Below are 15,361 nucleotides of genomic sequence, written 5' to 3' on the forward strand. Positions count from 1 at the left end.
AAGGTCCTCTCTGATAAGCTTTTGTTCAATAGACAGATATTTGTGTGATGGAATGTTGAATGGCTATTTAGATATGCACGTTGACAGGTTAGAGTGACTTCCGAGATAAACGACGTGATTCCGGTAGACGAGTATAGTCCGTGAATAATCTGAGATAATGGTTAGGTCACGAGGAACGTTTACTTAGTTAGATATTCGATCTATTTTAAAATTCTTAACTGTAGCTACTTTGATACTTTTTGATAACTGACTAACATTTACCAAGCTACAGTCTCTTTGAAATGTACGTTAATTATTATTTCTGTAACCGTGATTTCTTTATTTAAGTGTTAAATTATTGACAAAGTTTTTTGTAGTTATTTCACTCACAGAGCTATATTTAAAGTCTCTGTTTCACTCTATAAAATATCAGCAAATTATTTCTAAAAGATTAATTTCCTGTGTTATATGAAATCATTTATTTCTTTTCTTACAATGAAAAGATGTCAACGGGAAGTTAGATCTCTCTTAAAATCGTGAAACTGAGAAACGCATCTTTATGTTTTGATAGATTTTGCGTGATAAACACGCGTAAAATCAGAAAATACCTGGTAGCCATATTGATCGCATTCGTTGCGCATGACCGAGCGCCCGGTAACAGCGACTCTATGGATCAGTTCACTTTAGACGCTTACGATAAGACAGTTGACAGTAGAGCTCAGGTGTAGTGAAGCAGTTTTATATGGGTTTACAGTGTCATGTTAACAATAGGCTCTTAAAAGTGAAAATAAACGCAAGCGATTTTATAATGTTGATTCAAGTATCTTAAAATGGATTATGTAAGTTGACATGCGGTTTTCGCTTTACCTTTTGATTAAATAAAATGTAAAAGTCAGTGAGTAAAGTAACAGTTTTAAAGTTTAAATATGTAAGGAAGATGTGATTCAATGTTTAATTGATGGAATATAGTAGTTTTGACGATATATTTCACAAAACGGATTATGCTTAACCAATGAGAATGTCAACTTCAAGAAAAGTGAGGATTTTTCTCACAACGTTAACGACGGTACTAAGTTTAAGTTCAACAGGTATGTTTTAAATATTAATCTTTCATTTTCTATTCTTGTTTGTTACATGATATGTCTATAGTGTTATCTTGTCATATTGAAATCTAGTTCTATTATGTTTGAAAGACATATCAATTTGACAAATTGGGTGTATAATGTTATGCTATTTGAGGTTAGATAAGATTTCGCTAATGTGGCGTACAACAAAAACATAATTATATCTGAAACACGTTTTATATGAAATTTAAAATAAAACACGTAAATAAAAAAATAGAAAATACACGTGCCTTTCTAGAACATTCATTTTTTAACAAAATAAATGAAATGATTAATTGAAGGTTTGGAATATATTTTCACCTATATGCCATATGACATATTAATACTTCAAATAATACATTTGTCAAATCTATGTAGCCCAAATATGGATGATTGTTTTATGATGTATATAATACTTTATCAATTATTTTCATCAAACAATAACGTCTGGACAATAGTTCAAAGTAAATAAATAAGCTCGTCCAATTAATCGTCTCTATCACAAACACTTTGATGTTTGCTTAACATTTTACCTTTATTTTCTCAATATCAATATGGCTGAGGAGAGGTTATATGAGTTCAAGCCATAAAACACGAAACAAATATGAAATTCAATAAATTAACAATAATTCTAGAGAGCTGTCTTTCATCTCGCGTTATATTCCATTGTTTATTACCTTAATCCTTTCAACAGATGTCCATGATTGCATTCATACATGCTGCCACATTGATTAAACCTTGTCATTGTTTCAAAATACGAGTTTGATCAGTCTGTGACAGTCTTACACGACGTGATGCACGAGATTTTTAATGTAGTTATTGGTAACATAAGAACAATTAAATTACAATGCCGATGAGGGTTGTGTCCTTTATTTATTGGTTAGGACACGTGAAGGAACAAGTTCAATACTGTGTAAGCACCGATACTTTGTCATTTTTGACTGTGTTCTTTACATGCATATCAAAATACTTTCTTGAACAGTTGTTTCCACAACGAATGGTAGATATGAAGATAATGCAGATAATTACACGTTCACATCTTACATTGAAAACTTTTGTTGTGATTTAACAGGGTTTGATTAAGAGTATATATTTCACTAGTAGTCCATTGTTCACAATACATGTCGGAATGCAGGGTTTATAAATAAATGTATTGTGTATTAACAGCTTTAGATAAGAGATAAGAGGAAAAATACAGCTGAAAAGATAAGATAAATAAATGGTCCTTAAATCTGATTATACACATTATAGATTTAAGGGCCCTAATCCATTTATGGTAAACATAATCGCATTAAATGACCATCTTATATATATTAACCTAATATAGGGGTATTCCGTACGGTCCCCTGTGGTACATGAATGTCCATTATGATGTGATAGAATTCATGAATAATTTACGATTGTTCATTTACTTGCACAGTGTTATATAAGATATGTTATCATATTAGATGATTTTGATTTATAAATGAGATGAGCAAAATTGGTCTCTTCCATTGTCTTAACGAAACAAGCCTCTGATGATAAATAGATTCAGAGAAACTGTTAGAATCATGTGCTAGTGCTGTCGTTAGAAGCAATTTTAAATAGGAATAAGTTTAAAGCAGCACGCCTCCAGTTTTCTGTTAATTTTCATGAACATTTTAAAAATACATTAAAAGTTTAAATCTTGTGAAGTGAACAAGGAAGACAATTTTTACACGTAATAAACGGCACTTGGAACCCATGTAAATTACAAAAAGAGGTGAAAATATGCAAAAGTAGCATTTACTGCGTCCGCAAAATGTAATAAATATTTGTTAAGTTTTAGTTTCAAAATCATTGACATCTAGTAAACGACTGCTGCGCAAGCTAAATATTCAGATGATAGTTGTTGTATGATATTGGCTCATTACCATAGCAATTTTGAGATCAGTAAATTGCTCTGTGTATTTAAGTCACATGTCACCACGATAAAGAAAAACTACATTATAACTTTGGAATATTATAATTAAGGGAAATCTTTCTTGTGTATGGTTTTAATGTCTGTAGATAAAGTTTTAGATTGTTTTTCCTCTCTGCTACATATTTGTAGATGTATTAAACACCGCTCTGTGACATCTGCAGGAAATATGGTAATTCTAGGAAAGCTCAGAACAGATTGTGTTTCATTTCAGCTCCCCGGAATTAATCCGTGTAGAATAATTTACGTAATCATTACGGTTTCATTAAACAATAATTTTCTGCATGATAATTCATGGACAATTTATATTCCTTTTTTGAAAAACGAGAAGTTACCAGAGTATTGCTTGAATAGCAAATCGGATTAAAGCTGTACATAAGCTATTTATAACTTTGATGACGTCATTAATCCTTTATACTTACACAACATCATTTTAATGATCGTGCAACAAATATAAACGTTATTGTTATCAAATGCAACTAAATAGTCATATTTTAATAATGTTTTCAATTTGTTCAAATAAATTGATACAGTTTATGGTTAATAATTTTTATAATAGTTACACGTCTGCCTTGCAAGGCTTAAGAAAGAAATTTCAGTCTTCTTTTTTGACAATTAAATTGCGTCAGATATACTCCTATTTCAAACACATCACATTGATTCATTTTCCAATCTTCTTTAAAAGAAAATATTTTTTCAACAAGCAGCCAGCGTTTATTCAAATATTAGTTTATTTACCCAAACATTAAAAGTCATTATTGCACTTGAAATTCTTCATCATATTTGAAAGTGGTCTGGTTTATTATAAAATCATACAGCACGACAAAATGTGTTTACGATCTAATTGTCAGAGTCATAAAGTGAAAAGAGAAGTTATAAACGTGGACAATACATTTTGATGATAGTCTAATACGATGTATTGAATATATTGAAAATAGTACAGACAGTTTGGCAAACTCTCCTATTCAACATGGTGTCATCATTGACAGAGTTTTGTATTGAACATAAGCGCGTTAAAGATAGCCGATTATTATTCTATTTTCTTTTTTGACACCCTTTTACAAATACACTTTATACATGCATATAAAATGTAGTTACTTATATTAAGGTTATTTGCCACATCAGAAGTGGCACGAGGCGGGATTTTAGAGGGTTAAAGTAAGCTATACAATTATTTATTGCATGATAATTTACCGAACCGGAAACACACGCCTGATAATTTACCACATCGTTAACACTTGCTCTTATAATTTTCTATACTGGAAAGACTTGTTTGATAATTTACCATATTTGCTTGATAACTTACCACAATAGAAACACTTGCTTGATAATTTAATTACTACACCGGAAACGCTTGATAATTTGTCAAAACGGAAATAATTATTTGATATTTTACCACATCGGAAACATTTTCTTTGTAATACAGACGGCACATGAACAACTAAACAGAACATATACTTTTATTTTCTCTCAAGCACAAGTAACAACACGAGGTATTCAAGAATAATTTCATCTAAATACAATAGCTTTCGACATACAACAGTTAATTGGTAGGCACTAAGTACAAATATTTTATATATGTTGAATCAAACTACACAAGAAATAAGCTATGATAGAAGACAAATATCGAGGCGCTATTTAATATCGTATAAGACTTTAGTCTGATTTCTACACACAAAAAGTATTACATTTAACAATCATACAGAACACAGAACATGACTAAGCAAAAAACTGCAGATTAAATAAAAATGCAATCAAGATGACTTTAAATCAGTGTTGTATGTCTCTGAAAATACGAATGAAAATATGCTGGTAGCAAAATAATCTTGTTTCAGAAAAGTATCCAATATGAGGATAAGGGTCTGATATAGTGGGGACTGAATTAGTTATATAAATCAGCTGATTTGTCAGATGAAAGTCAAAATACTGATTAAAGTCTTGTCCTTCTAGATAATAATAGATCGCTACGGGTCAAAACTAAATGTGAATTGAATTATAAATATTTTCTACCCGTCCCTCAGTCGGAAAGCTGACATTATTTATCTTTTCCATCATTACATGACTTGATATATGATGCCAGAATGCTCTGTTTTTTCACTAAATCTGCGTCACCTATTTAGGCTAAATCTCTAACTGGAGATACTTTGACACTTTGACACTAGCATACTCATATCGGTCTGACTAATTATTGACAAGGTGTTAACATTACACGTTGTTGTTTTTCTTAATTTTACAAAATGTATATTTCATATTTGTTACATATGTAAGAAAGCCTCTTGACTGAGTCTGAATCCATATTATTTACTTATATTTTGGGGTTTAAATCAAGTCTTATTAACAATTTTGATATGACGAATTTCTGGTTTCCGGTTGTCATATAATTCATCGTTGCAGACGATACTAGCGAATACTTTACTAGAAAAAGAAACTACTCTATTATTATGTAATTGATACATAATAAAAATTCATTTACATCACTCTCTGATTTATGGAACATATTTCCTACAAGTACTAAATGTTTAGATTTTTATGAAGTGATTGAGCTCGTGTCGATTAAAGTTAAAAAATACATTTTAATTTTGACACACTGATGTCAAAACTCAATTTTATAAACTTAACTGTCAGTTGTAAAATGCAAAGAATTCCAAACATTCTTGTACGTTTTGGCATTTCGCTGACATAAGAGTATATATGTTTTTTAACCTGCTCGCAGTTTTTTGCTAATTGTTTTCTTTCTTTTTCGTATTTTATTGTATCCTTTTCAAGTTCGTTCTTTACGCTTATTGTTTCATTTCTTTGTCGTTTTTTATTGTGTCATTTTGAAGTTATCAAGCAATAAAACGGTCTACAATTTTGTTGTCATGCGGTCAGTAAAAGACCATTAACTAAAGATCGCCGCGTGCTTCAAATTAATTAGCTCTTAAGTCCAGTTTCTTTATATAACGTTCCAATATTTCGCCAACGTTTCAACACTTAAGTGTTATTGTTAAAACTTGTGTTAATATGACAACACAAGAGTGTCAAAATAGCAAATTATTATAGAATAATTTTGTCGCGTTCGCTAATTCCTCGTTATAGGGTTATTATGTAAGAATATCTACAGTGCTGCAATTGCACTGCGTGATACTGGCGGATATTTGCAAGTTTTGCTAACAGCGATTTCTTGTTCAATATTCATTTGTAATAACAGTGATATTCAAACCAATTGGAAAGCCATATACTAACGTAACTTTCAGATACATACATGTAATGCTAACACCGAAGAACATTGAAAATTTCAGATTCTGATATATTAAGTTTGTTCATGAGAGATAATGAAAAAGTATTATATTATGTCGTAATGTTTTGCGATCATATTGTAGTTTAAATATGTTCTTCATATAGAACTGCTTTTTCATTGGTTATTTACATATAAAGCCGAAATTCACGCGCTGTTTTAGGTACTCTATATGAGTTTTAGGTGATTTCCCTTACAATTTAGCTGATTTGTCTATAAATTTAGCGGACTTGTTTTAGATCTAGCTGATTTGTCTTTAAATTAGTTTATTTGTCTTTAAATTAGTTGATTTGCCTTTAAATTAGTTGATTTGTCTATAAATTTAGCTGATTTACCTTTAAATGAACGATTTAACTCATTATACATGTATTTTAAAGTCTAAAATTCCAAACACCTACATGTACATATGTCTCTATAATTTATCTACAGACGTTAAAGCAACAATTTGACTTGTCAACATATTTTGTAATACAAATTTGATTGTGCATAACCCATTAAATACTATGTATAACCAAACTATTTATTGATAGGTAGATAATGAATATGAAAGTACAGTGCAAAAGTGTTAAGATATGAAAAATTACAAAAATGAAAATATAGAATACGTGAGGATTACTTATATAATGCTGCTTGATATATAAATAAATTAAACATGAGTTATAAGAACAGCGTTAAATAGAGTGCAAAAATGCATGTTAGAGGTCATATCAATGAATCATGATGAATCGCTGTTTTAAAATAAATTGGACATAATAATGCCTGTAAGCCTCAAAGCTTAATAATATTTTTCTTTGAAAGACATGTTTTCGTTTGTTGATATGCATTTGTTTACAAATAATGACAAGATAGACAGGTGGCAGATACGATTGTATATGTTTATTTACCTTGAACATATGTCATTGTAACTCTACGTGCTCACTGAGTGGGAAAGTTAAATATTCATACCCATAGCTATTAAACTACACAACTTTTCAATGCGCAGAAACCTTACTTTACGTTGTTTTTAAAACTGTTTAAACTTCTTGTACTCATATATGTTATTCTTATTTACATTTGATCTAATGTATTCACACCCCATTAACGTAATCTAATGATAAAAGATATTTTCTGCTCTTCAGAAATTTGGTTTTGCAAGGAGAAGTTGGTTTTATCATTAATATTATTACCGTCTGTAGTTATTATATACGGTCCAATTATTAAATATATAAAGTACTGATGTAGAGAAATTTAAACATTAAAATCTACTTAAAGTACAAAGTCTGAAAAGTAAACAGAAAACAGCGTAGACATGTTGACAAATTCTTCAATTGAATCAGGTGTCATCATTGACAATGGACCTTTAAAACGACATAAGTGCATCATGAATAAAGATTATTATCTCATTTTCTTCTTCACAATCACTTACAAAACACTTCTAACTTACTTGCTAATGGTTACTATTTTATCCCCATGTTATAAAGTGACACCTGAGCGTTCACGAGTACGAAGTGGATTAGAGAGAGAAACTTTTCAATGGCCAGTGTTTTTAAACAAAAGAACACATAAATAACACTGAAGAGATGTTCATTTATTATATCATTTTTATTTTGTTAGACTCTGAGATAATTCTATGAAATATATATATAAGTATTTCTCTTTTGCTACACTGAATCTTTGCTATCTTTATGCTGATCTGTATTTGAAATAGAAGATACATATCTGACCATTATCGTTTCATCATCTACTATAGAAGTATATAAATGTATAATAGTTGATATGATTAGAAAATCAGGAATTATTAAAATTTGTTGTTTCACATAATATAAAATAGCATGTATAGTAAAATATTAAAACCTTGATTTGTTATAAGGTATTAAATAACTTTAAGAAAGGGATCACAAAGGTAAAATATGCTGTAATGTGTACGGCACAGTTCAACTCTTTTAATAAAGCGAATACTAAAGAGAGACAAACTACATGTATATCTTTTCCGATACGTTTCTTTGACTCTACACCAATACATTTTTTTATTCTAAAACGTTTCTTTGACCCCAATACATTTCTTTGAACTTTAATTCTAATAGTTTCTGTGACTTCAATATGTTTCTTTGACTTCAATACGATTCTTTGACCTCAGTTAGTTTGTTTCTTCATTTATGACTGATCAAATATGTGTCACACATATAATCACAATGAAAATTAGTCACATATCACATCATTGAGTGACTAAGACCAATGAAATAACATCATTCTATATAAGGTATTTGCCTTCGAAATAAAACAGTATGCATTTACTGTAGCCATGGATAATTGCTGTGGATAACGATAAAATATTTCTTCCAGAGAGTCTTGTATAGTTTCATTTATGTAAGTTCTAGAAATATTTTCTTGCTTATTCCCTACCACCCCCACCAACCCTCAATTATTTCCGCGTGTCTTGATAATGATTAATTAAATGCAATTGATTTTATGTTCGTTCTAATATTTAATATTCATTAATGCATTTATTCATTGACCCTTGTCACATTTCATCATTTTCAGTTGATTAAATGCTTTAATTGATATTAGTTATATAACCTTAACAGTTGGCAACTGTAAAATTTCAAAGCAAAAACAACAACAACAACAACATCGCTTCACATCTACCAGTATTTATGTTTTTATTTATTCAATTTATGTAATATAATAGTTTCGGGATCATTTTCTCTTATCATATACGTGATATCTATGTATTGTTAGCGTACTAAGATTTTTCTATGGAGTAGACGAATGAATTCATTTTATAAATACTAAAGATTTTGTCTACATATTATCATAAAAGGGACAGAGATAATATTTTAACAGAGGCGGTATCACCAATGGTAGGTCGCCCAAACACAAACATCTACGTTCTTTGTGATATAATGTCCCTTTGAACTAGTACTTACAACTTCTTATCAGAGGCATACAAAAATCATATTACATATAATAAAGTAATAAGACAACTCAAATGTGAGAGCTTTGTTAGGCCACATGTGTCACAAATCACATTCGTCACAAGTTTTTATGAATTTGTGACGAATGTGATCACATTCGTCACAAATGACTTTTGTGACGAATGTGATTGACCAAAATCGGGTAAAAATGCCAATCACAAACGTCACAAGCAAAATTGAGAATTTTTAAACAGGCGAATCACAAATGTCACAAGTTTATTTTTCAATATGTGATACACGGAATATCATAAGGACAATCGTGGTTATATCAGTGCGATAGTACAAGGGCGACAATGCAATAAATCGATATTGTGATGTCGACATCACGATACCAATATCTTTTCACCACCATTGCATTATCGCCATCGTACTAACTTGTTGCAATATCGTATCGTCGGCATTGTATTGTCTTCATAGAACTGTCGCATTGTCGTAATGGTATTGCTATCAAGTCGTCTTACGTTCTCGAAACCTTCAAAAAATTTTGGTGACAATGCACGGCATAGTATCAGACTTCAACTGGAAGTGATCTTTTACCTCTGTGAACCCTCAAATTTCTTCCCACCATACAGCGACAGTCTAAAGGAATCTCACAGACTTAATCTTAGTTTCAGTACAAATTATGACCATATTTACACCAATGAGACCATATATGATTGTTTGGGAAGTAGCTGAGACCCCCGTTGACTTTCAGGATATCTAATTAGAGATTAGGACCTTTTGACATCAATGAACCTTTTTTGGTCTGACAGACTTTTGACTTCCGCAGACTTTCAGGAATCTTGGTTCAATTAAAGAGTATGACATTTTGACATCTAGGAACCTTCTTTCCTGAGACGATTTTGCAAGTCTGTGCCAATTGCTTGCAGACGCTCTATGGAACTTTCCATATCTATTCCACTAGTAATAATAATATAGTTAATTCGTTTAAACAGATCGTGTCTTTGTGGCGGGGCCGCTTTATCGTTTCGACGCGTCTTAGCTTTTTTTCGCCTTTTATGATTAGATAGTTTCAAACGACGGTGTTTAGTGAATTTTATAGAGGATAATTGTTTGTTTTGAGTGAATATGAAATATATTTCACTGAGAAGTGAGAAAAAAAATGAAATATGTATCACGAGCGCGTAGCGCGAGTGAAAATATGAACATTTTCTCACTTCGATGTGAGATATAGTTCATATTCACGAAAAGCAAACACATTTTCTTTTTATTTTATGTGCCTTTTGAAAAGTGCTTTTAGACCGTTTACTACTGAAGCGCGGAGACTACGCGCGCGTAAACAATATGACGGCAAACGTTAACGCTGCAAGCAAAATAATCCTTATTTATTTATATTTCTTTTTGCGGTCTCATTGTCAACAATCTTACAAAATTACGGACATTTGAATCGAGAAATATGTCATTTAGAATGAAATTAAACAGTTATTTTTAATGCATGTTTAGGGAATCCAGACTTATAAATACGTACGCAGAGTGGGCGTGGCTTATATCACCCAAATCTATATCACCACACTGTGACTGATATAATATGAATATATTTCATTGATAGAACAGTATTTCATTAGTTAGCATCAAATAAATATAGGATATTACATGAGTGTCTTTTCATATTGAATTTATTAAACGAGTTTGATAAAATAATAAATTGCGAGGCTCTGCCGAGCATTTTATTATTTTATTCAACGAGTTTTAATAAATTCAATATGAAAAGACACTCATGTAATATCCTCTATATTGGCCTACGAGACCGCTAAAGCCCTCGGGCCAATACCTCTTCTTGGCCAATATTGCATTCAGACACACTAGACCTGTGTAATAACCTATAAATACGCAACGGCAAACACTATAAATAGAAAAAAAATGTGAATTTAAACGTATATGAGTTTTGTCCATGTAATATGACTGTGGTCAGGTGACGTGATGCGCGCCAAATATCGATATCGGTCCGACTTCCGGTTGGGCCGATATCGATTTCCCACTTCGGGTTGCTAAAAAAAACGCGGAAAGATTGACAATTTTATAAGAAAAAATAAGTTTAACTGAAATATATCTTGATAAAAAAGCAAAATTGAAGAAACACTTGAAAAACAATCTCCAAACAGTTAAATAACGCCAAAATATATTAAAAACAAATGTTTGTGAGGAAATGACGTCAACGTCATTAGACGACGTCAAAAGTCCCTCGCTTTTTAAAATAAATTATACATTGTCGCTGAACAATGTTTTCAAACGATTTTTTTAATTCTATAATGAAAACCAAAACATAAATGAGCACATGCAATAAAAAGGTTATAGAACAGGTCTGGTGTGCCTTAATGCGATATGGGTCTACAAGATCGGTATTAGCCCTCGGGCTCTTTTAGTGGGCCAAAATCGAATAAAGGCACATCAGACCTCTGTAATAACCTATAAATATATCCCGCCTCTAAACCAATGAAAATTCGTGAACTTTATTAGCAGTATTATAATTGCGGCTAGTATTGTGCTATTAGAGTTTGCTTTTAGTCTTCTTGGAATCCATGTTGTTATTCATTACTTTATATTCTAGCATAAAACTGCCGTTATAACCATGATTTCGGGGTGTTTTAACAGGACCAAAAAGGTCTTTTAACAAGGAGATTCTAGCGCTCATGCGCTGTTAAAACACCTTTTTGATATACGTTTTCCGTGGCACAGCGTCAATACATTGTGGCCCGGACGCTGCTTAACTAAAACGGAAATGACGTCACGGTCACATACAACGCTGACGTTCCCGTGCAATCCGAGGAAAATCAGTGATGTTGCTTGATTGTGTATGGATTGTGTTAGATTTATGCATGCTTTATGCTAGAATAGCGTTAACGAATGATTGTTCCGTGTCATAACAACTGCTGAAACCCTCGGGATACGTTGGGTCGGGTACCAACTAATCCCTTGGGTTTCTACAGATATTTTAACACGAAAAAAGAAACATGCGTTATTCCTATATTATATCAGAGTTCTTTAGTACTGACGGCTCATCTAGGGTTCAATATGGCGCGGTTCATATAGTTATTTTACCAGTAATATCTATAAAGGAAAGGGTTAAATGAGAATCATGAAGGAAGTTGAATAAATAAACTTAAAGAAAAACTTAACATTTCTTGTAGAATATGATTGGTCTTGCGAAGCTATAATTACACGAGGTCATTCAAATATCTTGCAAGCAAAATTCGCTGAATTAATGTTTACCGCCGACAGCATCATATACTGATTGAAAATTAAACAATTGCAGGATACATTTCGAATAAAGACTCCGGGGAAATAGTCGGTTAAAGCATAAATTATCAGGGCCATATCACTCAAGGTCACGGCGATAATGCACATGCCCTTTTTGTATTGAAGGTTCCCACACAATTAAAATTAGATATATTTAACATTTGAAGACATGAAATACTTAAGTTATCTGACTGAATATTAAGCAACCAGGGGTCTTAACTTCGGGTAAGTGCCGTCAATATACACATCTCCGCTTGGTATTAGATGTACCCACATAGTTTTGTTTAAATTATTCAGCAGATTTGTTGAAGAATAGGGTTGAATTAATGCTTTTCTATGAACAATAAATGATAATAAATTATGGATCATAACTCTGTATTAAACGGCCAAACGGGAAATACTGATGATGATGATGATGATGATGATGATATGCACATCTTGTTTGTTTGTTTATGTGTTTATCTAAAGTCGCCGCCGGAAAGCCCATATAAGCGACCGTACCCTCAAGTCGGACCAAATCCTTTAGTGTCCCGTCGAGATTTTTCGAGATGCGCATCTCCTCTTTATATTAAACTAAATTTCGTTGAAATTCCTAGAGCGCAGAAAAGCAATAGTTCTATATACAGTGTTTTATAAATAACAACAACAACAAGGGGCAATAAGTCTGTTTTTAAAAAGAAATGGAGATATGCTGGTTATATGTGCAACTGGTTTGTGAATGAAGGTTCCTACAAAGTTGCAGCATCGATATCCATCCAGAAGTTGCTGAAAAATAGCGTGGAAACGAAATGATTCCATATACAGTGTATAATAACTAATCAATGGCCGGATAGTGCGGAAACTAAATCTGGACTGACAGGCGGACGAACACGCTAAAACAGTCCCATCACTCCCGATTTCATCAGCGGGGGAGGGGATAAAAATGTCTGTAGTTTTAGTTCCAATAATTGATTTCAGTCCTAAAAATTTGTGACGTTTGTGACTCAGTGAAAAGCATTGAAGAAAACAATATTTATCTCAAATTTGTGACATTTGTGATTTTAAACTCGTGACGAATGTGATTGTCTAAAACATTGGATCACATGCATCACAAAATTTGTGACGAATGTGATCTCATTCTTCACAATTGTGACGAATGTGATTTGTGACACATGTGGCCTTACAGAGCTTAGAGCCTTGGAACGGCAGTAGCACGTTCCGGTTAATCAAATAAAGAATTCATCAAAGATTGTCCTTAAAAAAAAGAAGACGCAAACACACAATGACAAAAAAAGAGACCAAACTGGGCCAAATCATGGCACTTTGTTAAAGCTCCCGGTCGTCTGTAAGCTGGCTTGATAAATAATTATGAAAATTAAAAACACAAAGTAAGGATTGTAATTTAAAAGGGTGTGCAGCTTTGCGCACCATGTTTTAATAAGATCAAAGAGTTCTCATCAATGGCGAATGAATTGAAGTAGAATGAGAAATGATTGTATCAATAACAAAACAAATATCAGTGATCACACATTTTCCTATAGTTTAAAAGATTTAAACACGTCAAAGTAGAATTACAAAATACTTGATGAAGAATAAAAAGTGTTCATAAGTAGACTAAGATCTGCTCATGATGAATTCTTAAGAGATGGTTTTTTTTCTTTCTAAAGAAAGAAAAATTGTGCTGAGTCTATGGTCCTATAGAACGTAAAGTAATTATTGCACTCTTCAAAGGGAAACATCAACTAGTTTTCAAAAAGAAATGAAAACAATTTTAGAATTTATGGAAAAAAGGTAAAAATGTGTGTAAATACTGAACAGTCAGAAGTTTGGTAAGAAGCAATGAGATGTTACATTTCGTAGCGAGATCAAAGACGAGACAATAAAACATCTGTCTCAGGATACCTTCAGTTCCATAGTATGTTTAAGATCCATTGTTGTATCGCACCATTCTTTACAAAAATAAACACTTAAAATGCCCCGTAAGCTCAATTGGAAGAGCGTTTGACTGTGAATCGTGCAACCCGAGTTCGATCCCCGAACTTTGTAGGTCACTTTCGTTGTGATTGATCATGGAATCCTTTCTACGGTCATTAGTTCTGTATCTTTGCTCTGGCATGTACAGAAGTAATCAGTGCCTTGCTTTAGTGAAAGTAATTGGTACTGGTAAACCGTTTGACAGTATGCCCAGGAACAAAGCAGTGGCTGAACTGTGCTCTGGAAAATTCAATGTGGCTTACTGTCTTGATTCGAAGTGAAAACTACCAAAACCACCACCAATACTTAAAACTACGTTTGTGAAATTTGTACATTTAGTAATTGGTATTTTCCGATATTTAAAGTAATAAACCGACAATACTCCCATTTGATGAGTAAGAAATAAATGGTATAATAACGTATAATTTATTAACTGACAGTAATGCGTGAGGTACTCAAATGTGTTACCCCGAGTGTCTCATAAATCAGTGAATTTAATAAATTTACATATAATTATCATTGCATTAGTATGATGGTATAAGAAGTAAGTGATCTTTTTATTGTCAAGTGATTCGGAGCATGGGATATAAAACTTGGCGATTGTATTAATTATTTAGAAAAAAGTATTTCTATTTCACCGCCAATATGGTTTTTTTTAAACATACTTTTTTATTCTGTTATGTTTCATAGTCAAAAATGTATATTATAGAAGCAGGGGGAAAAATTAAAATAAATATTATGTGAACTTTGGTTAGTTGTATAACATTTTATACCAAATAGGAAACAGGTGTATGAAGATGTGCACTTGATGGACGTCATCTAAACAGATTAAAGTTAAACCCACACTTGAAGCTTTTTAGTGTGTTATATGCATGCTATAGAGGAATTTGTTTTGAACTTTTCTATGCTGAGTACATTG

General features: G+C 32.1%; 1 protein-coding gene across 1 annotated transcript in view; it reads left to right on the forward strand.

The window, feature by feature from the left end:
• The first annotated feature begins 497 nt into the window (after positions 1-497).
• Positions 498-15,361, forward strand: part of LOC132737258 (uncharacterized) — a 57,398-nt gene continuing 42,534 nt past the window's right edge. Inside the window, exon 1 of the mRNA XM_060724515.1 lies at positions 498-1,067. Within this exon, the coding sequence (XP_060580498.1) occupies positions 992-1,067 (76 nt within the window). The 5' untranslated portion in view covers positions 498-991. The remainder of the gene's footprint in view (positions 1,068-15,361) is intronic.

This window comes from Ruditapes philippinarum, unplaced genomic scaffold, assembly GCF_026571515.1.
Source record: "Ruditapes philippinarum isolate M1 unplaced genomic scaffold, ASM2657151v2 ctg484_1_1_1_1, whole genome shotgun sequence".
Classification (NCBI taxonomy): Eukaryota; Metazoa; Mollusca; class Bivalvia; order Venerida; family Veneridae; genus Ruditapes; species Ruditapes philippinarum.